The following is a 27,999-nucleotide window of genomic DNA, read 5'->3' as shown; positions in this document are numbered from 1 at the left end:
CAGAATGTCAATGATTTTATTGGACTGAGTTGGTGCTGTTCATGTTTAACATTTGAGGTTGAAGCCACCTTATTGGACAATAGGGCATGTCAATCATGATTTTATAAAATTACTTCAGTCCTGAGCTCTTAAAGGGCCACTTCACCAAAAATCCCATGCTGATTTATTTAGTAAATCTCACATCCAAAAACTAGTTTTGCACATTAATTTAGTTTGACAGTTCTTGAGTAAATTTGTTTGAATATGGCCACCAGTGATGTCATCGAATCGTTGTTTTGTTCATTACAGCTCAATAAAGTAGATGGAAAAAATCATGTAATGACTGCTACCTTATTTAATTGAGCTGTAATTAACAAGGATTCAATGTCCCTGGATGTGAGATTATGTTGAAGTGCCCCTTTAATTCCATTAGTATACAGACCATATTGATCTACACTATAAGATGGACATCCAGTTATAACTATAATGGGACGGAATATTACTGTATCTGTAGAAACAGCATGTCAAGATGCACAACCATTTCATAGTCAAACCCACATTCAATAAATACTGTAGTCAAGAGGTTGAGTATTTATATTTCCCTTTCTCCAAATGACTGTATAACCATGACAAAATGCCAACTCAATGCAGTCTCATTCAAGTAATTAATGTGCTTTGTGCTATCCCTTTAAAGTCCACGATTATCCTGTGTCCCTTTCCTCATCCTGGCAACATTTACACACAAAATAAAGCCTTGTTTAAAGTCCACGATTATCCTGTGTCAATTTCCTCATCCTGGCAACATTTACACACAAAATAAAGCCTTGTTTAAAGTCCATGATCTTGTGTCCCTTTCCTCATCCTGGCAACATTTACACACAAAATAAAGCCTTGTTTTGTTAACGGCAGGTCAAGTGTAAACTCTCACAGAAATGGAACTTAACAATTCTGGAATGTCGTATCATTCAAATATCGACCGCTAGTACACACGCTACATTAGTCTATATGACTAATTATGACTGCCGGATACATTCAGGGAATATTGTAAAATCACTCTAATAACCATTTGGCCACAAGCTTTAAAATACAAAAAGGAAAAACCTGCATGACATCCTCAGTGTTGAGACCAATGTTGTTATAATCTGGGTCTTACAACGTTTAGGTCCTTGGTTTAAATGATGGTGATGTGGTTTTCTCGCATGATTATCAATCGGATTAATTCATTCAGACAATGTTTGGCTTTGCTTCCTCAGTCAGTCAAGACCCTGATGGATGTCGGTGGTTCTTCCATAGCAAAATATTTTAAATAAATTAAAATAAAGGTAAATAAAAGCAACTTCTCTACAGGATTGGGCCTCATTCATAACAAAAGTCCCCGAAGTCACATCTGTAACTCGATCGTAGGAGAATTTCTCTGATCGAGACACCGGTCAACAGCCGTCTCGACATCTGTGATGGTCAATTACCGACGGGTCAAACACCTACATGTAGCCAATAGGGAAACAAACTGGCCCAATACACAACATTCTGGTGTTTGTTTGTGCAGCTCAACCCCAGGAGGGGGGCGGAGCCAGGAGACGACAGCCCCAGGATGCAATAAAACATTACTGAGCATAAAACATAAAAAGAAAAGGGACAAAATTAAAACATGCAGCATCATATTGACATGAATTGATTAAAACAGTTTTTAAAGTTTTGTTCAGCAACTATAGCCTCCGTGGCCAAGGGGGGGAGGGCGAGGCGGGACGGGATTCACACCGGCAGCCTCCCGAGACGCGCGGGTCAGTACTTCTGGACAAGCAGCAGCTGCTCCCTCAGTTATTGATGACGTCTTGGTAGATGGAGTTGGTGGTGCTCAGGCCAAAGATGAACGCTCCGATGGTAACCATGACGACGCCATAGATCACCAGCGCATACCAACTGTAGAGATTAGATTAAAGTATCGTCATCATGCAGCACAAGCACAGTACAACTAAAAGAAGTTTGGCATCCAACCAGAGTGCAAATGTAACGGTAAAGTGCAATATTAATATACAATGTACAGGTAATTAAACTGGGTATAAAATATATAAATTAGTACTACTGAGTAATAGTGCTAATCAGATGTATGTACAGAGTTGTGGTATTAATATGTACAGTGATGCAGGTATAAAGACACAGTAAGTCATACTGGTCAGAAGCTAAACTAACTAGTAAGAGTAGGGAAGGGATATGTACAGATATAGCATCTATGGATATGCAGTAAATATGGTATATACAACATTATTGTACATGCTATCAGAGAGTTACTGTATATGGGTAGGCTATAGTTTGAGGTAGGTAGTTATGACACACATTTATTTTTTATCACAGGGTATTTGCACTTTGAGAATATTTAGAGAAAGCTTGGGATAACCGTACGAAAAGAACATATGTGATGTGGAGGATAACAACGGCAAAGGTTGAATATTCTCACAGGAAAATGGCCCTAATACATTTGATGCAGTTTTACAAAACGATCACCAAAGTAATGTTAGAACCCCATGAATACGCTCTCATAGTGGGCGGTGGTTTCAACGCGTGCTGCGACTCCACGACGGACAGATCCGGTCTCTCGGAAACATATGACCAGAAACGGTCCTCTAATGCCCTTAGGACTTGGGCTTGTGATACTGGCCTCACTGACCTATGGCGTTTGGTCAACCCTACTTTAAAGGACTACTCTTGCCTCTCAAGAAGACACAAAACTTTTTCTAGAATTGACGACTTATTCTCATCTCCTCATTTGTTTGATAAATCCGATGTTTCGCTGGTTCCCTTAGCTCTCTCGGATCACAAATGGATTTTTTTTACAGCATCGTTTGGCAGACTATCCACAAGAGCTCTCAGATGGCGTTTTAATTCATCCTTGTTAAAAAAAACGTTTGTAAGACCCTAGAGTTCTGTGGAATGCCGTAAAGGGCTTTGTCAGAAGTAACTTTTCGCTTCCAACTTGCGTAAAACTTGTTTAAATAAACTAGAAAAATTGGAAACATTATACGCGGACCTATACGCATCATTGCAGACTAGCTACAATGAACAAATGAACACACAACGGAAGATAGTTAAAAAGGAAATAAATTCCATACTTAAGACAACACTGAGTTTTTAATACATAGGACGAGACTAAATTATTACTTTCATGGTTCTAGACCCAGCAAGAATCATTCTGGCGGGTATCACTGCAGCCAAGAAGCTTATAGCCATGAAACAACCTGAGTAACTCACAATGATTAATTGGTCTCTGACACTGCTGGGTGTCATTTATATGGACATCTCTACTGCACGTGTAATTGGGGTTGGTCAGGCCAGCATTGAGCTGTGGGTCTCATCAGCTGAGAAAGTTAAAGCCACTATCTAGCAGCGGAGCGGGGTTGGGGTGTTGGTCCTGGGGTGGGGGAGGAAATGACTTTTGTGGTGTCTGTAGCAATATAATTACATTTTTAATTTAGATTTTTGCGTCTATTTATTATTTTTGTTATTCTATTGTCATTATTGTTATTGTTAGTATTATTATTGTCCTGTGAAGTCATGTCTATTATTATTATTATTATTATTATTATTATTATTATTATTATTATTATTATTATTATTATTATTATTATTATTATTATTATTATTATTATTATTATTATTGTATTGTCATGTTTTATATTTCATGTAAAAGAAAAAGAAAAGAAAATAACAATGATGTATTTATTTTGGCCTCTGATGGTGTGCATGGTGTAGCTTACAAACCTTGGGAAGTGAATGTTATATTCAATTATTGTTTTTGGTGTCTTGGACATGACATGAAAAAATTATTTCATTCATAGTGTAAGGCAGTAGAGGATCATGCATTCATAGTGTAAGGCAGTCGAGGATCATGCATTCATAGTGTAAGGCAGTAGAGGATCATGCATTCATAGTGTAAGGCAGTAGAGGATCATGCATTCATAGTGTAAGGCAGTAGAGGATCATGCATTCATAGTGTAAGGCAGTAGAGGATCATGCATTCATAGTGTAAGGCAGTAGAGGATCATGCATTCATAGTGTAAGGCAGTAGAGGATCATGCATTCATAGTGTAAGGCAGTAGAGGATCATGCATTCATACAGTGTAAGTAGAGAGCAAAGTCCTTCTCAAGAGAACAAAACGCTTGTATGAAACTGACACCCAGTTAATGAATTGAATGACTTACCTGGCAGATCGATTCTCCGTCTCCGAGAGCTTCGCCTGAATCAAACACAGGCCTGTCCAACAGAAGAGACACAGCGGATACAAACATTAAAGGCACCTCGCTACAATTAACAATATAGAAATATTATATAGACGATATTATAGGCGACGAAGGCGTTACCTGGGAAGACGAAGATGAAACAGGCGGCGAGGCCTCCGATGAGGGAGATCACCCGTCCGATGTCGGGGATGAAGAGGGCGAGGACGAGGGTGATGAAGAACCAGACCAGCGTCTGCAGGACCCTGCGCCTCCTCTCCCTCCTCACGCACACCTCCACCAGATCCCCGCGCAGACGCAGCCACAGGCCCTCCATGACGGCCCTGCAGAGACCAGACCATATCACTGCTGATACCACCATATCACTGCAGAGACCACCACCATATCACTGCAGAGACCACCCCATATCACTGCTGATACCCCCATATCACTGCTGATACCACCACCATATCACTGCAGAGACCACCACCATATCACTGCTGATACCACCCCCATATCACTGAAGAGACCACCCCCATATCACTGCTGATACCATCACCATATCACTGCTGATACCACCCCCATATCACTGCAGAGACCACCCCCATATCACTGCTGATACCATCACCATATCACTGCAGAGACCACCCCCATATCACTGCTGATACCACCCCCATATCACTGCTGATACCACCACCATATCACTGCAGAGACCACCCCCATATCACTGCTGATACCATCACCATATCACTGCAGAGACCACCCCCATATCACTGCTGATCAGGGCTCCAGACTAACTTTTTTCACCACCGTCCCAGAACCGTCCCGAAATACAATTTTAACCGTCCCAAAGTGAATGTAACCGTCCCAAAAATCAAATGTAGTTTCTTTACTTTGGTTTTGTCGTCTATAGTTGTTATTGCCATAAGAAACACCATTCAGAGAAGGGGAGAATAAATTGATTTAGTCAAAAGGCTCCCATGGTGGAAAGATTTCACAAGAATAATTATGATTAAAAATAAATATAAAAAAAAAGTGTTTAACAAGGTGCTAGTATAGGGATATTTGGTCACGGTGCTGTTATAGTCAACCAATTGGAGCCATGTTGATTATTCTTTCCATAGGAAAATATATTTAAATGTATTGTATTTCGTTTTAGTTTTTTTTGTTATTATGTTTATGGTTGAAAATGTTAGAGATAAATAAAGATCAAATCAAATCTAACTGAATAAGTTATCCCTCTTCTAACAAGAAAGAAAAACGTAGTTTAGCTTTAAACTACATAATGTCATTGCGTCCAGAGATTCCACCTTTGATAACTAAGTGGAGTACAGTGGAGAAAGCCTAGGTAAGAGAGATTTCCCTCACCTGATAACACGTTTTTATTTTTTGGAGCGAGATTCATTTGGGGTGTGATGCTGCTGCTGCTGCTGCAGCGCGACTGGCTGCGGAGAGGTGGGTAGGACCTTGGTTAGGGCTGGGCGATATGGCCTAAATATGATATCACGATATTTTCTGACCTTTCGGCGATACACATCACGATGTTTTTCTTTTTTACCCCAAACGATTCATTATGAGGCTTACCAAGACAGTATTTGAGTTTGCAAGCTAACATTAAAGACAAAATAAAATACCCATGCATTTAGCATTTTTATATTATATATTAGATTTAGATTATTGGATTATTAGATTATAATATATTGCATATATTTAGCAATGAGATATTATATGATTTAGATATGAAATATGATGAATTGAAAATGGGGGACCCTGATGTAAACAAGACAAAAGTCTTTCTCTGGTCTGCATCCCCTTAACAATTGTATGTATTGAGCTGTACTGTACCCATTCTGCAATATGTTAATAAAGTTTTAAATCAATCAATCAATCAATCAATAGCATTTTAGCATTTTTATGAAACTACTGTATATTTGTATGTCTCTAAATGTTTTGATGAATTGAAAATGGAGGACCCTTATGTAAAAAAGCCGAAAGTCTTTTTCTGGTCTTCATCCTCCTGTACTGTATTGTACCCATTCTGCAATATGTTAATAAAGTTTTCATTCATTCTGACGGACAACAGAATCATTTTGATTGACAGTCGAGTCTGCCAATTACGTCACACCGCTTGCACCCGCCCTGCTGTTCTTAGCACCAATCGGCAAGCGCCATTAGTTTTTGACTTCCTGAATGTCCGGTGTGCTGACATCAACAAAGCTACTTACATTAGCTCCCCGCAACCGACTAGTAGGAGACTAGTGCACCACAGGATGACTAAATGAGCCATAATGATTTTACCTCAACGAATGTTATAATAAAAGCCTTTCCATACATCCGTCTGATTGAAAACTTTATTAACAGACCGCGGAATGGGCATATCTCAACACAGGCTGAGATATGAACGAGTAACGTGTGGACCAGATTGACGCGACACAATCCTATTGGGCAAAACATCACGATATCCACGATACGTTGAAAAAGTGTATTGTTAATGAACTGTACCCGATATTTATATAATAGTCATATCGCCCAGCCCTAACCTTGGTGTTGCAGCGCGACTGGCTGAGGAGTGGTGGGTAGGAGCTTGATGTTGGATTAGCGTATCGCTGCCTTGGGAGACGGAGATAGACATTGGATTCGGCTAATCATGCAACGTTTAGATTCATCATTTGACAGCAATATATGCGCGCACTGACAGTCGGCTAATTTACATTTCCTGTGAAAAAAAAGAAAAAATCCTCCCCGTCCCGGTTGCGTCCCAAAAAAGATTTCTGTTCGTCCCAAATCAATATTTGATCGTCCCCGGGACGACGGGACATCGTTAGTCTCGAGCCCTGCTGCTGATACCATCACCATATCACTGCAGACACCACCCCCATATCACTGCTGATACCATCACCATATCACTGCAGAGACCACCCCCATATCACTGCTAATTAGGGATGGGTACCGAATTCGGTACTTTTGAGGCACCGAACCGAAACACGTCGGTACTACCGAGTATCGAATCAAGTGAGAAACTGAAAAAAAAAAAAGAAAAAAAAAATCTACTTTTTTTTTTTTTTACTTTTTTCTTTTCATGTCAACGTTCACACGCACAATATATGCTTACCTAGGATTTTACTTGATTCAACAACAAAGCAGTCGGAGCAATGACAAGCCGAAAACTGTCGAAATTGTAGTTACCGTAATTCCTCTAATAGTAACCGGTATTCAATTAAAAACCGGGTCTCTATTAATGACCGGGTGCGCTGTTGAGCTAAGCAATTATAAGCCGGCCTCCTAATACAAGCCGGGTTTCATGTATATTAGAGTTATTGTTGTTATATGCTGGCCTGGCTGTGCAGTAAATACCATATAATGGTATGGTGTTAATGTTTACCAAGAGAGTAAGCCTACCTCAGAATTGTATAAAACGAAGTTATTATTATTATTATTATTATTATTATTATTATTATTATTATTATTATTATTATTATTATTATTATTATTATTATTATACCAGTATTGTGATTGCACTATTTTACTTTATTTTACTTTTTTTGACCACCTGTAATTGCACTGTTTACTACCGTATTTCATACAGTACTTGCTTGGTTTCAATAAATGAACCCAGTCCATTTTACTGGGTTCAAACTGACACAAAATGTTGATTTATTCATTATGATCTGTTTGAAATATAGGCCTCTCTCTTATACATGCCTCCTCCTAATACAAGCCTGGTATCCGCTACAGTTGAAACAAATACAAGCCGGGGTTACTATTAGAGGAATTACGGTATTTGAAGTTTGGATTTTTTTTTACGACTGAGGTAGGTAAATTAAATTTCTTGAGACTAAAGTACAGAAAAAAGGTAAAGGTATATAAAAATATATATATATATAATTCCTTTTAATTTAATTTTTTTTACTACCAGTCGACTATCACCACCATATCACTACACACCCGATATCGTCACTACACAACATCATCGTGGTTTACAGTACGAGACATATTGTATTTGTTGATTATGTATGTTACCTGCCACAGAAATGCAAGATGGGATAGGAGGTAATGACGCAGATGATGATGAAGGCTCTTGCGATCGCCACGGCGATGTCATCGGAAGGATATGACATCAACACATCCTGGTTCACATTGGAGCCAAATGACAGGAAGCCACACACACCTGAGGAAGTCAAACATTAGGTATTAAAGTCAATTCAAGTCAATTAGAGCGGTTCTCTGATCTCGAGTAAGGCTGCTCCTTTGCCTTGGGGAGGATGCCATTATATCGTCTTTTGTGGAAAGCGGTATCATTTGACAAATATAACAAGTTTCCATTGCACTGCTAGACAGTGTTGGGGAAGTTACTTTAAAATGTAATACATTACACATTACTTATTACTCAATTAAATGTAGTGTAGTTACATTACATTCTTGCTCTTCGTAGCAATACGTTATATGTTGCGTTACTCTCTGTAATAACATGCTGCTGACCAGTTGTCATAATCATTATGACATCATTCTACTGTTGGACAGGAAACTACTAAACTAATAATCCTATACTTTAAAGCCGCTATAGACAACATGTTTATGTAACCTTTTAGAAAGGTGCAGAATGAAAGTGTTGCTTTTCCTCCAAAATAATGATTGGTTAATTAATGTATCATTTAAAAAATGTTGGTGGGTCCAAAATTAATGTTGTTGTTTACATGTTGTGTGCATGTGTCCCCTCCCTACTTCCCCACATGGAAGGCACCTGATTGGATAAATGATGCTGGTGCTCTAGTGCGACATCGAGTGGCTGCACGTTATCTATAGCACCATCTAGTGGCTGAATGTTATTTATAGCACAATCTAGTGGCTGAATGTTATCTATATAGCACCATCTAGTGGCTGAATGTTATCTATAGCACCATCTAGTGGCTGAATGTTATCTATAGCACCATCTAGTGGCTGAATGTTATCTATAGCACAATCTAGTGGCTGAATGTTATCTATATAGCACCATCTAGTGGCTGAATGTTATCTATAGCACCATCTAGTGGCTGAATGTTATTTATAGCACCATCTAGTGGCTGAATGTTATTTATAGCACCATCTAGTGGCTGAATGTTATTTATACTGCAGTGGTTCCCAAAGTGGGGGGTCGCCAGATGATTAAAAATATTTCAAAAATAAAAATAAACATTTTAATTTAAAAAATGTTATGCAGTCAGGCCACTGAACTTAGAAGCAGGCCAGGCCAGTGTTTCTAGTTGCAGCGGTGCAATAGTTAGATAACCTAGGTGGGGAACAACCAGGAGTTCACTGCAACTCACACAAGTTGGAGAACTATCTCTCTCTCTCTCTCTCTTGCTCACACACACACACACATACACACACACAAAGGGAGACGCATGTGATTGGTGGAGGCGGGACCCTTACAAAAAACTAAAAATCCATCAAAATCAGTGTTGTTGCTAATCATTGACACATACTAGCCTGTAATAATCCCTCCCAGAAAAATATACTTTGCATTTGCAAATATATGCCATCACACACACTGGCATTTAAAGGGTTAGAATTATAAAATTAATATGTGGTGTTATGATCAGGGCTGAAGTTGAATAAAAGATTTATGAAAGAAAAAGTGGTAAATTATTTCAACAGAGGACAATTTAGTCCTTTTTTCAATCTGACATTACAAAGAAAACAGAAAATCCATCAAAATCAGTATTGTTGCTAATCATACATAATGCTAGCCTGTTTTTTAACAATAGAATAGAATAGAATAGAAATACTTTTATTATCCCGTGGGAAATTTGACACTGCAAATCGCTCAACATTTAAACATTTAGACAGGACAGGTCACAAATTAGAATAATAACACAAATCAAATCAAGTTGCCTAGGATACGAGTAGAGTAAAATAGAATAAAATGAAATGAAATATACAGAAATAAATACAGTAAGAATATACTGAGCATGGGGGAAGCAGTGTAAACAATTTGGTCAATATAATTATAATTTAAATCTAACTAAATGAAATGTATATTCCAGTATTCACAGTGTCACATAAGGTGCAGTATGCTTCAGGTAGTGTATTGTCCTCCTTGGGTTCCTATAAGTCCTAGATCAATGTCTGGCAGCCGTCGCTGCCCCCTGTTGTGGAGCCTGGAGGCCGCTAGTCGCTAGTGATGCAGTGAGGCACAGTGATGCATTATATAGTCTGATGGCTGTTGGAATGAAGGACTTCCTGTGCCGTTCAGTGCTGCATTTGGGTAGTGTGAGCCTAGCACTGAACATGCTCCTCCTGTCAGCCAAGTCTGTGTATAGTGGATGGGTGGGGTTTTCCCTGATGGCCTGGAGCTTAGCAAGGCTCCTCCTCTCCGCCACCCTCGCTAGAGATGCCATCACAAACACTGGCATTTAAAGGGTACAAATTAAAAAAAATCCTGCACCAGAATGCAGGAAATTAAGTCTTTGTAACAAAGAATTTCCTGGTGGGGGACCCCCAGACCCCCTGCTTAAACAGTGGCCTGACTGGGGCTATATTTCGCACAATATATTTCCTGGCCTGAATGATTTCCCCAGTACGGCCCTGGTTAAAAGCCTCCAATGCTTATTGGTGTGTGCGTTTGAACGTTTGCATGTTTCAACCATACATTTCCATTTATAATAATTAAAAATAATAAAAATAAAAAAAAAGTATAAAAAATAATGCCCCCCTCCTATAATAGTGGGGGTCGCGGCTCTCTGACACCGTTATTTCGGGGGTCGCAGCCTGAAAAGTTTGGGAACCCCTGATTTATAGGACCATCTAGTGTCTGAAATTTTATAGCACCATCTAGTGGCTGAATGTTATCTATACGCAGGGGTTCTCAACCTTTCTGCTGCCAAGGCACCCCTGTGTCCAAAAAAATATTCCAGGGCACCCCTACATACGATAAAGACTTTTGCGGTCCTGTCTTTTTTGCTACAATGATGACAAAAGTGCTTGCTTTCAAAATAACGTTTATTTAACCCATTGAAACCGGGAAACAAACAGAAAATCATGTATTTTATTTTTAAATACAGAAAAATATCAAAGTGCTCTGTTGCAGCTGCACTGTTTTCCATAAAAATAACATAGTGTGACCATTTATCAAACAGAAAATCATGTATTTATTTTTTTAAATACAGAAAAATATCAATAAAGTGCTATCTGTTGCAGCTGCACTGTTTTCCATAAAAATAACATAGTGTGACCATTTATCAAACAGAAAATCATGTATTTATTTTTTTAAATACAGAAAAATATCAATAAAGTGCTATATGTTGCAGCTGCACTGTTTTCCATAAAAATAACATAGTGTGACCATTTATCAAACAGAAAATCGTGTATTTATTTTTTTAAATACAGAAAAATATCAATAAAGTGCTATCTGTTGCAGCTGCACTGTTTTCTATACAAATAACATTGTGACCATTTATCAAACAGAAAATCATGTATTTATTTTTTTAAATACAGAAAAATATCAATAAAGTGCTATCTGTTGCAGCTGCACTGTTTTCAAAAAAAAATAAAAACTAGTGTGACCATTTCTCAAAACAGAAAATCATGTATTTATTTTTTTAAATACAGAAAAATATCAATAAAGTGCTATCTGTTGCAGCGGCACTGTTTTCTATAAAAATAACATAGTGTGACCATTTGGAAATATTATTCTAGTGAGGTGACGCTTGTTTATGACATCACATCCTGCCATTCTTTGTTGACGGTCAGGGACACAATGTTGACGTATAAAACAGCTATATATAAATGTAATCTGCAGAGTGCCTTTTACTGTTTATCTGTTAAATACAGTTTTCATTCATTCATTCTGTAACGGAGATAGGACCCGCGATGTGACGTCACACGAATGCGACTTCTCTGGAAATGCGTTGGAAAATCTGTTGGTAAAAGCAATGACGCCTGACGCGGACGTTAAGTTGTTTCTATAATAACTTTACGAAACGTGTGAAGACATTTTGATCGATTTCTTTTTTAGTTCATGTTATTAGATTAGGCAATTATTGTATACACATGAAGCACTAGATAGACTATTTGTTTAGTTAATAGTTGTCATTCTATATTCTTAAAGAAACATTCCCATCAGGCATCTCGCGGAACCCCTGACAGCTCTCCGCGGAACCCCTGTGTGCCGCGGAACCCCTGTTGAACCGCTGATCTATATGTTATTTATAGCACCATCTAGTGGCTGAATGTTATCTATAGCACCATCTAGTAGCTGAATGTTATCTATAGCACCATCTAGTGGCTGAATGTTATAGCACAAACTAGTGGCTGAATGTTATCTATACTATAGCACCATCTAGTGGCTGAATGTCATCTATAGCACCATCTACATTTACATTTACATTAAGTCATTTAGCTGAACGCTTTTATCCAAAGCGACTTACAAGTTCTGTACGACAAGCCATCAGGAAGGGAACAACTCTATCAGCTGAGAAACAATGTTCATCAAAGTGTTGAGTGCTACAGTGTAGGTTAGTTTATTAGGACAAGTGCATGACAGTACGGTTAGTTAGGGTTAGATTTAAAAAAAATATTGTTTTGTTTTTTAATTCAGATAATGGTTGAAGAAGTGCGTCTTTAGTCGACGGCAAAAGATTGGACGTGATTCGGCTGTCCTAACTGGGGTGGGTAGTTCATTCCACCATTGTGGGGCAAGAACTGAGAATAGGCGACTTCTCTTTGATGACCCTCCCGGAGCTTGGATAGGAGTGGGTCTGAGGCGGCCAGAAAATGCAGAGCGTAGGGGTCTTGAGGGTGTGTAGTTAGAGACCATTGACCGGAGGTAGGCGGGAGCGGTTCCCTTTGCCGCACGGTATGCTAGGTCGAGGGCCTTGAAGCGGATTCGTGCAGCATTGGGGAGCCAGTGCAGGTCCCTGAGAAGTGGGGTGACATGGGCCGACTTCGGTAGGTTTGAGATCAGGCGGGCCGCTGCGTTCTGAATGCATCTAGTGGCTGAATGTTATCTATAGCACCATCTAGTGGATGAATGTTATCTATAGCACCTTTAAATCAAAAGGCCTTATGAGCCGCAGTCTGGGAACTCAGGCCAGGATGGAGGAAACATCTCACTCTCACACAAACACACACCTGTTCCTGTGTAGACGAAGAGGAAGATGAAAACACACACCTGTTACTGTGTAGACGAAGAGGAAGATGAAAACACACACCTGTTCCTGTGTAGACGAAGAGGCAGATGATCATTCCCACGGTGACCACGCCTCCCCACGGCTTCAGCTCGCTCCTACTCATACTGGTGAACACAGGCACACTGCTGACATGACACTGAGAGAGAGAGAGAGAGAGAGAGAGAGAGAGAGAGAGAGAGAGAGAGAGAGAGAGACAGAGAGAGAGAGAGAGAGAGAGAGAGAGAGAGAGAGAGAGAGAGAGAGAGAGAGACAGAGAGAGAGACAGACAGAGAGAGAGAGACATAGAAAGAGACAGAGAGAGATATGGAGAGAAAGAGAGAGACAGACAGCGAAAGAGACACAGAGAGAGATAGACAGAGACACATGAGTCTCCCGGACAATTTAAAACCAAGCCCGAGTCGATCAGAGCTTCCTACGCTGAGCTTCCCCCACACACACACACACACACACACACACATGCACACGCACGCAGAAAGGGAGAATGGCAATTTACAAGGCGTTGCTCCCCTTTGCGTAATTCACTCACAGCTAGGGATGGGTACTGAATTCGGTACTTTTGAGGTACCGAACCGAAACACGTCGGTACTACCGAGTATCGAATCAAGTGAGATACAGAGAAGAAGAAAAAAAAGAAAAAGAAAAAAACTTTTTTTTTAAACTTTTTTTCTTTTCATGTCAACGTTCACACGCACAATATATGCTTACCTAGGATTTGACTTGATTCAACAACAAAGCAGTCGGAGCAATGGCAAGCCGAAAACTGTCGAAATTGTAGTTATTTGAAGTTTGGATTATTTTTTTTCACGACTAGGTAGGTAAATTAAATTTCTTGAGACTAAAGTACAGAAAAAAGGTACCGTTGGGTACCGGTATCGATTCACAGGTACCGGTACCGTATCGGTTCAAATGTGAAAGGTACCCATCCCTACTCACAGCTCGGGCTGTCGTCGTGGTAGAGACATGATCATAATCAGGTTTTTATGCACATGTCTCCCAAATAATTTAAAACCAAGCCCGAGTCGATCAGAGCTTTCTACGCTGAGATATTGTCACTTTTGCGCCTGATGCGTACTGTCTTTATGCTACAGAGATATACACGTTTCTAAAGATATTAAGCTTTCTCTGCATAAATTCTTTTCACACCGTCAACAAAGTAGCCTACTGGGTCCATTGTCTCGAAATGGATTTGGTAGCTGTCATTTCTGTCCGTCTTCGACACCTGAGACTGAACGTTTTGGACAAGTTAACAATAATTAACACATTTACAAGTCGTATTCAATTTAGCAAATAAGGAAACACATTTTAAAGCACTATAAATTGCAAATATCATTTTTTTTTACCTATTTCTGAATCGTGCAACGTTTTCTGCATTTGTGAGATGAGCGGCCTAGACCGCGCTGCGTCATTATTGTAAACCCGCCTACGGGTTTGGCGACCTCAAGTGAGAGTCATTGGATTGTGTTTACAAATACCTGGAAGCCAAAGCAGATGGTGGGCATGGCGTTGAACACTGCGGTCCAGGAGGCGGGGCTGGAAGAAAACACACCGACTGATCAACCAACCACAGCGTAGGGCTGGGCGATAAAACGATAACGAAAATGATCGCGATATATTTTAATAATCGATAATAAAAATAATATCGATAATAAATTTTTTTGTTGTGACCTGCAACAGGGCAGCTTTAAACCCAGAGACAGTGGACAGACTTGTCTTTCTTGCCTAAAACTCAAAGTAATGGCTTTGCTTGTCCAAATGACAATACTGACCAAATTGAGATTTATTTTTCTCTTGTCCATTTATTTGGTTTGCTTTCTAATGTAAAATACAGTTTGAAACCGTCTGTACACAGTGTGCTAGCAGAGCTAGTCTCCAGTCGCGAGTCACGGTGCACGTATGGTTTGTCCACCAAAAAAGAGCCAAAAGATAGAAAATGATGACCAAATGCAACCGAATGTAGGAAATGATGGTATTTTAAAGGTGCACCTTGTAGTTTTGAGAGATAATTGTTTACATTTGCAGAACCTGCTACTATGATGTCACTTTTTCATTTGTTTAATTTTATCACAAGGTCAATGAAAAATCATTTTGAAGCACCATAAATATAACAGAAGCCTAGCAGATGCTTCTTAGAATAGTAAATATATTTGAAAACCAAATATCTGGCCCTGCAACTGTAAACAACAACAATAAAAATGGTAACTTTTCAGTGTCCCAGGGACAGTTTTTCCCTGAACATAGTTTATTATAATGTATATTTCAATGTATATTTTCATATACCAAAGCATTTGTCCACAACAATGAGTTGAAAACTCCTACATACTGCAGCTCTAACGTACCTGGTGGGGATGTCGCCGGGCGTCATGGCTTCGTCGGGCCAGATGTACTTCACGATGACCACGTTGGTGACGTAAAAGGTGCCCGCGACACTCAGCGCACTGGTGACAACACACACACACACACACACATCTCTGACATCACAAAGGGCGAACGAGACACCCCCATCTTTATCCCACACGGCACAATGAAGCGTGCGCGCGTGTACGACTGTAGCCATGGTGTGTGTGTGTACCTGGCATATTTCTGGAAGCCGATCTCTTTGGGGATGGAGAGCGGTAGGATGAACAGCACTGCGGTGACCACGATGGTGAACTTCCGGTCCGTGTACCACTGACCTCCGAGCTCCGAGCCGTGACCCATAGCAGCGATCACTGTGAAGAGGACAGAACATGTGGTTAATGTGGAGGACGGAGAACATGTTATTAATATGAAGGATGGAGAACACGTGATTGATTCATATGAAGGACAGAGAACATGTGATTAATATGAAGGACGGAGAATGAAAGAGTGGGGGTAGTCAGAGCAGTAGAGTCACAGCAGTAGAGTCAGAGCAGACAGTAGAGTCACACAGTAGAGTCACAGCAGTAGAGTCACAGCAGTAGAGTCACAGCAGTAGAGTAAACAGAACGACGACATGACGATGAGATAACACTCACAGCGGTCCAGCTGGTCTCCGATGACGATGAAGAAGGCGATGCACGTGCCGAAGGTGTAGATGGCGATGGCGAGCTCACATATCACCCCCGTCGCCTTCCCACACGAGGCACGCACCACCTCCTGGTAGGTGCCCTCGTTGCTGACCTGAGAACAGCAGCAGGACATTAAGATATAACACTGCTGCACACTGGAGCGGGCACCGTAGTAAGCGGCTCGTTTATTAGCACAGTTCAGCCACTAGATGGTGCTATAGATGACATTCAGCCACTAGGTGGTGCTATAGATGACATTCAGCCACTAGGTGGTGCTATAGATGACATTCAGCCACTAGGTGGTGCTATAGATGACATTCAGCCACAAAATTTGTAAATGACTGCCTGATTTCCCCTTTTTCTTATGTTTTCTTTCTTTTCTTTCCTTTTGACTAATATTTTGTTGTTACGTTGTTCCCTGTCCCCCTCCCTTAGCTGTTAAGCGCCTTGGGTCTCCTGAAAGGCGCTATATACATTTAAGATATTATTATTATTATTATTATTAGATGGTGCTATAGATCAGTGGTTCTCAACTGGTCTAGCCTCGGGACCCAACATTTTCCTTAGTCATTAAGTCGCGACCCAAATTTTTTAACCACTATGATTTATTTCACTTTTTTTTGTTGCAGTAATACACAATCTTTCATGCACTGTTAAAACATGAAATAAACACAAAAAAGTGCAACAAAAGTGCAACTAGGGCTAAAAACCCAATGAAATAAAATAATAATACTAAATAATATATTATGCTTCTTAGCAGACTTCTTAGCTTAACATAACAGACCTACAGTAAGTTTGGGGGAACTAATGGGATAACTGGGGTTGCAACAAAAGTGCAACTAGGGCTAAAAACACAATGAAAAAAATTTATAATAATAATATAATGCTTCTTAGCAGACTTCTTAGCTTAACATCCCAGGGAACTAATGGGATAACTGGGGATGTTGTTTGCTCCTGACAAGAGTCTCAAAGTCTGGGGTGATGGTAGACAAAGCAACTCTGAGGTCATGCTCAATGTCCAATCTGTTCCTCTGCTCTGTCTTCAGCTGGACCAGAGCTGAGAAGCCACTTCCACAAAGATAGGTAGTGCAAAAAAAAAGGATATGATGATTTTTTATTTATTTTTTTACACACACACGACCCACTCAAAATGGCCCCGCGACCCACCTTTGGGTCGCAACCCACCAGTTGAGAAACACTGCTATAGATGACATTCAGCCACTAGATGGTGATATAGATAACATTCAGCCACTAGAATAGTGGGGAAATGGGAAGTAGAGAGGGGATATTATGTAACATGTAAACATGTCACCCTGGTCAACATTATCACCATGACATCCTCACAAAGGCCTAAACGACGTGTCCCTGGTCAACATTATCGCAGTTCCTCTCCAGGCCTCCAGGGGCAGGAGGACAGCTTGTGTGGACGAGAGTCCAAGTCCTGATCAGAAAGTTATCCATTTACTCTCCGGCGCTGTCCTCCATCACAGCCTTCTTCTTCGTTCGCAAACAACAGGTGACCGCAATCAAGTGGCAGGTGATTCTCATTAAATGACAACAGCCGTGTCATTTAGTGAACCGTGGCGTTGTGTAATACTGTACGCGAGAACACGCTGCGAGAACACTGAGAATGAACCCTTTCACTACCACACTACAGATGGTTAACCCTTTCACTACCACACTACAGAAGGTTAACCCTTTACTATCGCACTACAGAAGGTTAACCCTTTACTATCGCACTACAGACGGTTAACCGTGGGTGGAATGAAAGAAATGACAAAAGTAAAATGAATATGAACAGATTTGGAGAAACTGTAGGAGGTTATGAGGAGAGGAGATGAAGCAACATTTAGTCATTTAGCCAAACGCTTTTATCCAAATTCCACTTTGTCTTTGTTCTGTGTATTGGGAATTGCCCCTAGCTTTGCCTATTTTATTTATCTGTTGCTTTTCATTTCTATAATTATTTTTTTCTTTTCTTTGTTTCTAACCTGTAGCACTCTGATATTTCATTGAGGCAACCATGCAAGGTGCCAACCTGCTCATTGGGAGCAATTAGGGGTTAAGTGTCTTGCTCAAGGACACTTCGACACGCTGCCCGAGAGGAGCAGGAATCGAACCGGGAACATCCAGATTACCAGACGACTGCTCTACCTCCCGAGCCACTGTCGCATAGTAGGTAGTAATATAGGCATAGTAGGTGATGGTTTCAGCTGTCCTGACTGTGATGGTTTCAGCTGTCCTGACTATGATGGTGTCAGCTGTCCTGACTGTGATGGTTTCAGCTCCTGACTGTGATGGTTTCAGCTGTCTGTCCTGACTGTGATGGTTTCAGCTCCTGACTGTGATGGTTTCAGTTGTCTGTCCTGACTGTGATGGTTTCAGCTGTCTGTCCTGACTGTGATGGTGTCAGCTGTCCTGACTGTGATGATTTCAGCTGTCTGTCCTGACTGTGGTGGTTTCAGCTGTCTGTCCTGACTGTGATGGTTTCAGCTGTCCTGACTGTGGTGGTTTCAGCTGTCCTGACTGTGATGGTTTCAGCTGTCCTGACTGTGATGGTTTCAGCTGTCCTGACTGTGGTGGTTTCAGCTGTCTGTCCTGACTGTGATGGTTTCAGCTGTCTGTCCTGACTGTGATGGTTTCAGCTGTCTGTCCTGACTGTGATGGTTTCAGCTGTCTGTCCTGACTGTGATGGTTTCAGCTGTCTGTCCTGACTGTGATGGTTTCAGCTGTCTGTCCTGACTGTGATGGTTTCAGCTGTCTGTCCTGACTGTGGTGGTTTCAGCTGTCCTGACTGTGGTGGTTTCAGCTGTCTGTCCTGACTGTGATGGTTTCAGCTGTCTGTCCTGACTGTGGTGGTTTCAGCTGTCCTGACTGTGATGGTTTCAGCTCCTGACTGTGATGGTTTCAGCTGTCCTGACTGTGATGGTTTCAGCTGTCTGTCCTGACTGTGATGGTTTCAGCTGTCCTGACTGTGATGGTTTCAGCTGTCTGTCCTGACTGTGGTGGTTTCAGCTCTCTGTCCTGACTGTGATGGTTTCAGCTGTCCTGACTGTGATGGTTTCAGCTGTCCTGACTGTGATGGTGTCAGCTGTCCTGACTGTGATGGTGTCAGCTGTCCTGACTGTGATGGTTTCAGCTGTCTGTCCTGACTGTGGTGGTTTCAGCTGTCCTGACTGTGATGGTTTCAGCTCCTGACTGTGATGGTTTCAGCTGTCTGTCCTGACTGTGATGGTTTCAGCTCCTGACTGTGGTGGTTTCAGTTGTCTGTCCTGACTGTGATGGTTTCAGCTGTCTGTCCTGACTGTGATGGTGTCAGCTGTCCTGACTGTGATGATTTCAGCTGTCTGTCCTGACTGTGGTGGTTTCAGCTGTCTGTCCTGACTGTGATGGTTTCAGCTGTCCTGACTGTGGTGGTTTCAGCTGTCCTGACTGTGATGGTTTCAGCTGTCCTGACTGTGATGGTTTCAGCTGTCCTGACTGTGGTGGTTTCAGCTGTCTGTCCTGACTGTGATGGTGTCAGCTGTCCTGACTGTGATGATTTCAGCTGTCTGTCCTGACTGTGGTGGTTTCAGCTGTCTGTCCTGACTGTGATGGTTTCAGCTGTCCTGACTGTGGTGGTTTCAGCTGTCCTGACTGTGATGGTTTCAGCTGTCCTGACTGTGATGGTTTCAGCTGTCCTGACTGTGGTGGTTTCAGCTGTCTGTCCTGACTGTGATGGTTTCAGCTGTCTGTCCTGACTGTGATGGTTTCAGCTGTCTGTCCTGACTGTGATGGTTTCAGCTGTCTGTCCTGACTGTGATGGTTTCAGCTGTCTGTCCTGACTGTGATGGTTTCAGCTGTCTGTCCTGACTGTGATGGTTTCAGCTGTCTGTCCTGACTGTGGTGGTTTCAGCTGTCCTGACTGTGGTGGTTTCAGCTGTCTGTCCTGACTGTGATGGTTTCAGCTGTCTGTCCTGACTGTGGTGGTTTCAGCTGTCCTGACTGTGATGGTTTCAGCTCCTGACTGTGATGGTTTCAGCTGTCCTGACTGTGATGGTTTCAGCTGTCTGTCCTGACTGTGATGGTTTCAGCTGTCCTGACTGTGATGGTTTCAGCTGTCTGTCCTGACTGTGGTGGTTTCAGCTCTCTGTCCTGACTGTGATGGTTTCAGCTGTCCTGACTGTGATGGTTTCAGCTGTCCTGACTGTGATGGTGTCAGCTGTCCTGACTGTGATGGTGTCAGCTGTCCTGACTGTGATGGTTTCAGCTGTCTGTCCTGACTGTGGTGGTTTCAGCTGTCCTGACTGTGATGGTTTCAGCTCCTGACTGTGATGGTTTCAGCTGTCTGTCCTGACTGTGATGGTTTCAGCTCCTGACTGTGGTGGTTTCAGTTGTCTGTCCTGACTGTGATGGTTTCAGCTGTCTGTCCTGACTGTGATGGTGTCAGCTGTCCTGACTGTGATGATTTCAGCTGTCTGTCCTGACTGTGGTGGTTTCAGCTGTCTGTCCTGACTGTGATGGTTTCAGCTGTCCTGACTGTGGTGGTTTCAGCTGTCCTGACTGTGATGGTTTCAGCTGTCCTGACTGTGATGGTTTCAGCTGTCCTGACTGTGGTGGTTTCAGCTGTCTGTCCTGACTGTGATGGTTTCAGCTGTCTGTCCTGACTGTGATGGTTTCAGCTGTCTGTCCTGACTGTGATGGTTTCAGCTGTCTGTCCTGACTGTGATGGTTTCAGCTGTCTGTCCTGACTGTGATGGTTTCAGCTGTCTGTCCTGACTGTGGTGGTTTCAGCTGTCCTGACTGTGGTGGTTTCAGCTGTCTGTCCTGACTGTGATGGTTTCAGCTGTCTGTCCTGACTGTGGTGGTTTCAGCTGTCCTGACTGTGGTGGTTTCAGCTCCTGACTGTGATGGTTTCAGCTGTCCTGACTGTGATGGTTTCAGCTGTCTGTCCTGACTGTGATGGTTTCAGCTGTCCTGACTGTGATGGTTTCAGCTGTCCGTCCTGACTGTGATGGTTTCAGCTGTCCTGACTGTGATGGTTTCAGCTGTCTGTCCTGACTGTGATGGTTTCAGCTGTCCTGACTGTGATGGTTTCAGCTGTCTGTCCTGACTGTGATGGTTTCAGCTGTCTGTCCTGACTGTGATGGTTTCAGCTAACCTGACTGTGATGGTTTCAGCTGTCCTGACTGTGATGGTTTCAGCTGTCTGTCCTGACTGTGATGGTTTCAGCTGTCTGTCCTGACTGTGGTGGTTTCAGCTGTCTGTCCTGACTGTGATGGTTTCAGCTGTCTGTCCTGACTGTGGTGGCTTCAGCTGTCCTGACTGTGATGGTTTCAGCTGTCCTGACTGTGATGGTTTCAGCTGTCTGTCCTGACTGTGATGGTTTCAGCTGTCCTGACTGTGATGGTTTCAGCTGTCTGTCCTGACTGTGATGGTTTCAGCTGTCTGTCCTGACTGTGGTGGCTTCAGCTGTCTGTCCTGACTGTGGTGGCTTCAGCTGTCCCGAGTTGACTGTGATAAATTGTAATGTAAATGAAGCGATAACTTAAGAGAGGAGAGAGAGACAAGACAGGTATGGGGACACCAGGCCTGGCACACGCGACACTGACCTGGGAGCAGTAGGCCAGGATGACCAGCCCACTGATGATGAAGATCAGCATGAACTGAAACACAGAGCAGAAACAGGAGGGATTATACGACAGACAGCTGGTCGCAGGCCAGTAATATTGCCCTCAGGTTGCCCTGTTTGGCACATGTAATAATAATAATAATAATTCATTGCATTTATAAAGTGCTTCTCGGGAACCCGGAGTCACTGAAAGGTTGAGGGTACCAGTTGAGGGGGGTGGATAGAGGCCTGCCAGTATGATGAAGAGTATTCACTCATATGGTTTCCCTGTATAATGGTGTAGCGCCACCATGTGTTTAAAAAAGAGCACCATGTGCTTAAAACCTGTTGAGCTGTAGCCCTATTTTCAGAAATGTCGCCTAAAGGTACATGCCCAAGTAAATGGAAGATTGCTCCACTTCTACAAGGTCAATTTGCATGTTTTTGGTATCTAGGAACATCTAGGGACCTGGGGGTATGTATTCCCAGTGTCAGAAATATTGTGTCTGTTACTAGGCTTGAGTAAATTGTGACGAAACAAAGGAGAATATAAATTATGATTTTTTTTTGCATCTTTGCCGGTGAATAACACCATGAAAACATTGAGGTGCTTTTGATTTCGCTCACTGAGCTCATTCAGCACCTTCTTGAGATCAAGTGTACAATCTAAGCAAAATGAATAAAGGGAAGATGATTAAACAGAAGGATTTGTAGATACAGTAATAAATTATAATACATTTTAATTATAAATTCATATTTGACCTTGAACTTGACCTTGACCTTATTATGGCCAAATCATACATCTATGGATAGGGGGAAATCTCCTCTTTCCAATGGCAGTGTTAAATCTGGATTTAGTTATTTCCTTGCATGTTTTTTTTTTCTACTTAAAATTTTATTTTCAGTTTCTTGATTTACAAACAAACATCCACATACAACAAACAGCATGTTTTCTTTTATACGAGAGATAGAATTTGCATTTTTCCGATAAATTATTATTTTCGGTAAATCTTAAAAACATCTGTAAACAAACGTAGTGCTGAACATATACAATTTGACTTCTGTTTTGATAGGGTCTTTACTCTTGGCTACATTTGAAAAAGAAACATAACATTAATTAATATGGTCTATATTGATCGATTTATGATAAAAACAGCTTAACAGGGGACCCTACAGTTTAACAGCTTAAAAAAGAGCACCATGTGTTATGGTGAGGTCAGATATAAAGGGTGTGGTCAGATATAAAGGGTGAGGTCAGATATAAAGGGTGTGGTCAGACAGAAAGGGTGTGGCCAGAAGGGTGTGGCCAGAAAGAAGGGCGTGGCCAGACATAAAGGGTGTTGTCAGACATAAAGGGTGTGGTCAGATATAAAGGGCATGGTCAGATATAAAGGGTGTGGTCAGACAGAAAGGGGTGGTCAGACAGAAAGGGTGTGGCCAGAAGGGTGTGGTCAGAAAGAAGGGCGTGGCCAGACATAAAGGGCGTGGTCAGATATAAAGGGCGTGGTCAGATATAAAGGGTGTGGTCAGACAGAAAGGGTGTGGTCAGAAAGAAGGGCATGGTCAGACAGAAAGGGCATGGTCGGATATAAAGGGTGTGGTCAGACAGAAAGGGCGTAGTCAGATATAAAGGGTGTGGTGAGATATAAAGGGCGTGGTCAGATATAAAGGGCATGGTCAGACAGAAAGGGCGTGGTCATATATAAAGGGGCGTGGCCAGAACCCCCTCACCATCATGAGCGCCAGTCCTGCAGTCACGCCTCCTGCCATGTAGAACGCCGCCGGGAAGTTGAGTAGCCCCGCCCCCAGTGCCGCGTTGACCACGATGAAGACGGCGCCCGTGGCCGAGACCCCGCCCCTCCTCTCCGACCCGGGGGGGCGCACGGACTCCACGCTGGGGCTCTGCAGCAGCCACGCCCTCTCTCCGGGGTCGCTCGCCCCGGCTGCGCCCCAGTCCGCCGCCTCACTGTTAATGGCCATGATGAGTTAATAGTTTACTGCCGGGCCGGCGAAACCCCCCAAAACGCCCCCAGGAAACACACGTCGACCGGGCGCGCCCCCCTCCTCCCGGGGGACATGGAATCAGGTCACAGGTCAACAGAGACGCTCTTGATCAACTTCCAGGGCTTTCAGGAAACTGTTGATGGCTTCAAAATGTTATCACCAGGGTCCGTTAGATAGGGCTCAGGCGCTCACAGAATGTTGTTATCACCAGGGTCCGTTAGATAGGGCTCAGGCGCTCACAGAATGTTGTTATCACCAGGGTCCGTTAGATAGGGCTCAGGCGCTCACAGAATGTTGTTATCACCAGGGTCCGTTAGATAGGGCTCAGCCGCTCACTGAAGGACCTGTAAGGAAACAATCATTGATCACCGATTACATTTAAGGAGACATATAGTGGAAGGAAGACACGTTGATACAACTGAGCAAAACACAGTAATTCACGCCTTCATATCCTCACGCTTAGACTACTGTAACTCCCTGTACCTGGGGCTAAATAAATCCACCATAGCCTGTCTACAAGTTAACTCCCCCAAAACGCTGCCGCTAGACTGCTCACAGGTACCGGGAAGAGAGCTCACATCACCCCTGTACTTGCCTCCCTCCACTGGCTCCCGGTGCGCTTTAGAATAGACTTCAAGGTCCTCTTAATGGTTTATAAAGCCCTAAATGGTAAAGCCCCTGCTTACCTAGCAGACCTCCTCACCCCCTATACCAACGCCAGGGCCCTCAGATCGGCTGATAAGGGTCTCCTAACCACTCGTAGGTCTAACTTCAAGTCTAGGGGGGGACGTGCTTTTGCGGTCGCAGCCCCTGACCTCTGGAACAGCATCCCCATGTCCATCAAATCTGCCCCCTCCATCGAGTCTTTTAAATCAAAACTCAAAACCCACCTATATCGCCCGGCCTTCCCTGACTCACTCTGACTCTTGCCGTACTTGTTGACATGTTGTTCTGTTTTTCCTTTGTCTATCCGTTGATTTTTTTCTGTTTATTTTATACTTTTCTTTGTACTTAGCTTAGCTATGTGAAGCACTTTGGTTGACAAGCGTCATGTTTAAACGTGCTATACAAATAAATGTGATTGATTGATTGATTGATTGAGTCTTCATGTTATCAGTTTTACAAAGTCGACACTAACAGTTAACAGTTAAGTAGGACATCATAGTGTAGTTTAAGGCCGTCCCCGAGGCCTGTTTTTGGGATTCGAACTACGTCAGGGTTTTTCTAACAGACGTTCGAACCTTCGTTTTTAATTAAAAAATATATATATATAAAAAAAGAAAAGGGCGGCTGAGTGGCGCAGTGGGCAAGGCGCTCGCCACTAACGCAGGAGTTGCTGGTATCGAGCCCAGCTCTCGGCGTTGCTACCGGCTTGGCCGGCCGTCATACTAACACAATTGGCAGTGTTAGAGGGTGGGAAAGCTGGTGGGTGGGGATTGGACGTTGTGGACAGCGACTCCTACAGGTCGGTTGGGTGACGCCGGTGCGGTGGAAACAGGAAGTATCGGGGGCAGCCTGAGCCTCCCACGCGTTACTCCTCGCCACTGAGAGTTCGAGCTGCTGCGGTGAAAAGATGCGACAGGCTGCCTCCTCGTGTACCGGAGGGGACACGTGATGCAAGGCTTCTATCCTCACTACAGCCGACCAGTGGGAGGCATAGTCTAGCAACGTTCAAGACAGGGGAGGGAAGAATTGGAAACACGAAATTGGGATGGGAGAAAATTATTTTATTTATTTTTAAATAAATATCCTCAAACTAAGTAAATCCTCAATTTGAATAAAGTGATTAATCTGATTAAATTAGTTTTTTTTTTTTATTAAATCAACTTTCCAGCCCCAGACCCAGGGAGAAGCCCCAGCCCAACTAAATGTGTGATAGTAAAGGATTTACCTTCTGTCGTGTGGCAGTGAAAGGGTTAACGTCAGCTGATCTGACACCAGGATTGGCTACATGACAGTCAGGTGTTTATGGTCACGTGACTCATCCCAGGATACAACTGTACTTCATGTCAGCTGGTGACCACTGTGCACACACCATAATCCCCTCACTGGGACCTCGAGTTAATCAGATAGTGGTCGTGTTGTTGATCCATTTTTTCCAAAGTTCCAGTTTCTTCTTTTCTACCCAGTAAAACCCTTGATTGATTGATTGATTGAAAAGTTTATTAACAGATTGCAGAATGGGTACAGTACAGTACAGCTCAATACATACAATTGTTAAGGGGATGCAGACCAGAGAAAGACTTTCGTCTTGTTTACATCAGGGTCCCCCATTTTCAATTCATCATAACATATATGAAATACATGACATACAGATAGACAGTACTGCTACATCTATACATTTATGACATACCAGATTTGCAGAAAAAAAGTGTATAGACGTAGAAACTGTACATTGGGGGAGGTTGGGTGGGTGGGTGGGGGCTGTACATTGGAGGTGGGGGGGGGGGGGGGTTGGGTAGGGGGGGGACACACACTGTACACTGTACATTGGAATAATGACAAAGCCATACTTGGTAATTTACTGTACAACTGGGTTAGGACATTTGTAGGGGCCAGTTTCGAATTGCAGTCTCCCGTAGGTGTTCTTTGAGAGTGTTTTTGAAAGTGGGTAGTGATTCACATTCCTTTACAGCTTTAGGTAGGGCATTCCACATTGATGTGGCATAATTGCAAAACGTGTTTAGTCCCTTGTTTGAGCCGAATCTGGGTTTAACATGATTTGTGGAGCTCCCTCTGGTGTTGTGATCGTGGTATTCACTGACCTTTGGGAAGTATTTTGACATGTACATGGGTACCTTGGTCGTGTAGTGTATCTTGTAGACCAGGCCCATTGCAAGTTGCTGTACTCTGTCGTCTACCTTCCATGTGTATATTATGGTTTTACAGATTCGACAGAGATTAGAATTGTGAGAACTTAACCTTCTAATGATTGATTGATTGAAAACTTTATTACCAGATTGCAGAATGGGTACAATACACTACAGTACGGCTCAATACACACAATTGTTAAGGGGATGCAGACCAGAGAAAGACTTTCGTCTTGTGTTTACATCAGGGTCCCCCATTTTCAATTCATCAAAACATACACGACATACAGATAGACAGTACTGCTACATCTATACATTTATGACATACCAGATTTACAAATACATGATGATGCAAAATGTCTGAAGCGATGAGAGGTCCAATCAATCAGATGACACTCACATCTGTCTGTACATTCCTGCATATAATCATTTTCACACATCTGTAGATACTGTATCTATATCTGTAACGTATATATCCCTTACCTACTCTTACGCTGCTGGCCAGTATGACTCACTACCATTAGTGTCTGTATACCTGCATCACTGTACATATTAACACTACAACTCTGTACATACATCTGATTAGCACTATTACTCAGTAGTACTCATTCATACAGTGTGTTTTATATGCCGTTTAATGCCGTTAATCACATCATACGAATGAATGAATGAAAACTTTACAGTACAGCTCAATACACACAATTGTTAAGGGGATGCAGACCAGAGAAAGACTTTCGTCTTGTTTACATCAGGGTCCCCCATTTTCAACTCATTGTATATTACTATACTATTGCACTTTACTGTGTTACATTTGCACTCTGGTTGGATGCTTAACTTCTTTTCAGTGTACTGTACATCAATGACAATACATTTGAGTCTAATCTAATCTAAACGTGTCCGGGTTATTATAACATGAATTATAACAACCAGACTAAAGCACAATGTATGAGAGGTTGTTGTTGTTGCTAACAGGGGCTCGTCGAGCTAACGACAGGTTATCATTAGGTAACCGCCATCACAACAACAGCTGCCTGGATATTAAATACCAACCAACATACGTTAAGTTAGAAAGGGTAAATATATATACATGTATATAATATCTCAATAAACAGTTACTGTACCTCAGAGCGTGTCGTCACCTGCAGCTGAACCCCAGAGAGAAGAATAACATTCCTGCTGAACAAGCAGAGGGGCACGTGACTCCTCCTCAC

The 27,999-nt window shown here is 42.4% G+C and overlaps 1 protein-coding gene across 1 annotated transcript; it reads right to left on the bottom strand.

Moving 5' to 3' along the window:
• Nucleotides 1-2: 2 nt before the first annotated feature.
• Nucleotides 3-27,985, bottom strand: slc38a7 (solute carrier family 38 member 7). Its single transcript, XM_084308769.1, has 12 exons — nt 27,910-27,985; nt 23,706-24,322; nt 21,976-22,029; nt 16,352-16,496; nt 15,928-16,066; nt 15,695-15,793; nt 14,831-14,888; nt 13,380-13,494; nt 8,212-8,359; nt 4,336-4,535; nt 4,177-4,228; nt 3-1,899 (listed from the first exon to the last, which is right to left on the bottom strand). The coding sequence occupies exons 2-12, from the start codon at nt 23,952-23,954 to the stop codon at nt 1,794-1,796; spliced, it is 1,365 nt and encodes a 454-aa protein (XP_084164895.1). The 5' UTR covers nt 23,955-24,322; nt 27,910-27,985; the 3' UTR covers nt 3-1,793.
• Nucleotides 27,986-27,999: the final 14 nt, after the last annotated feature.

The sequence above is a fragment of the Notolepis coatsorum genome, assembly GCF_963971535.1.
Source record: "Notolepis coatsorum genome assembly, chromosome: 2".
Classification (NCBI taxonomy): domain Eukaryota; kingdom Metazoa; phylum Chordata; class Actinopteri; order Aulopiformes; family Paralepididae; genus Notolepis; species Notolepis coatsorum.
The sequence above is the reverse complement of the archived record's forward strand: the minus strand, read 5'-3'. Positions and strand labels throughout refer to the sequence as shown.

Bases quoted from the DNA above. Each gene is read 5' to 3' on its own strand.
- slc38a7 (XM_084308769.1), bottom strand. From the start codon at position 23,954: ATGGCCATTAACAGTGAGGCGGCGGACTGGGGCGCAGCCGGGGCGAGC. The intron at 16,497-21,975 runs GTCAGTGTCGCG...TGCTGTTCTCAG, and splicing joins TCCTGGCCTACTGCTCCCAG to GTCAGCAACGAGGGCACCTA. The intron at 4,229-4,335 runs GTAACGCCTTCG...TCTGTTGGACAG, and splicing joins TTTCATCTTCGTCTTCCCAG to GCCTGTGTTTGATTCAGGCG.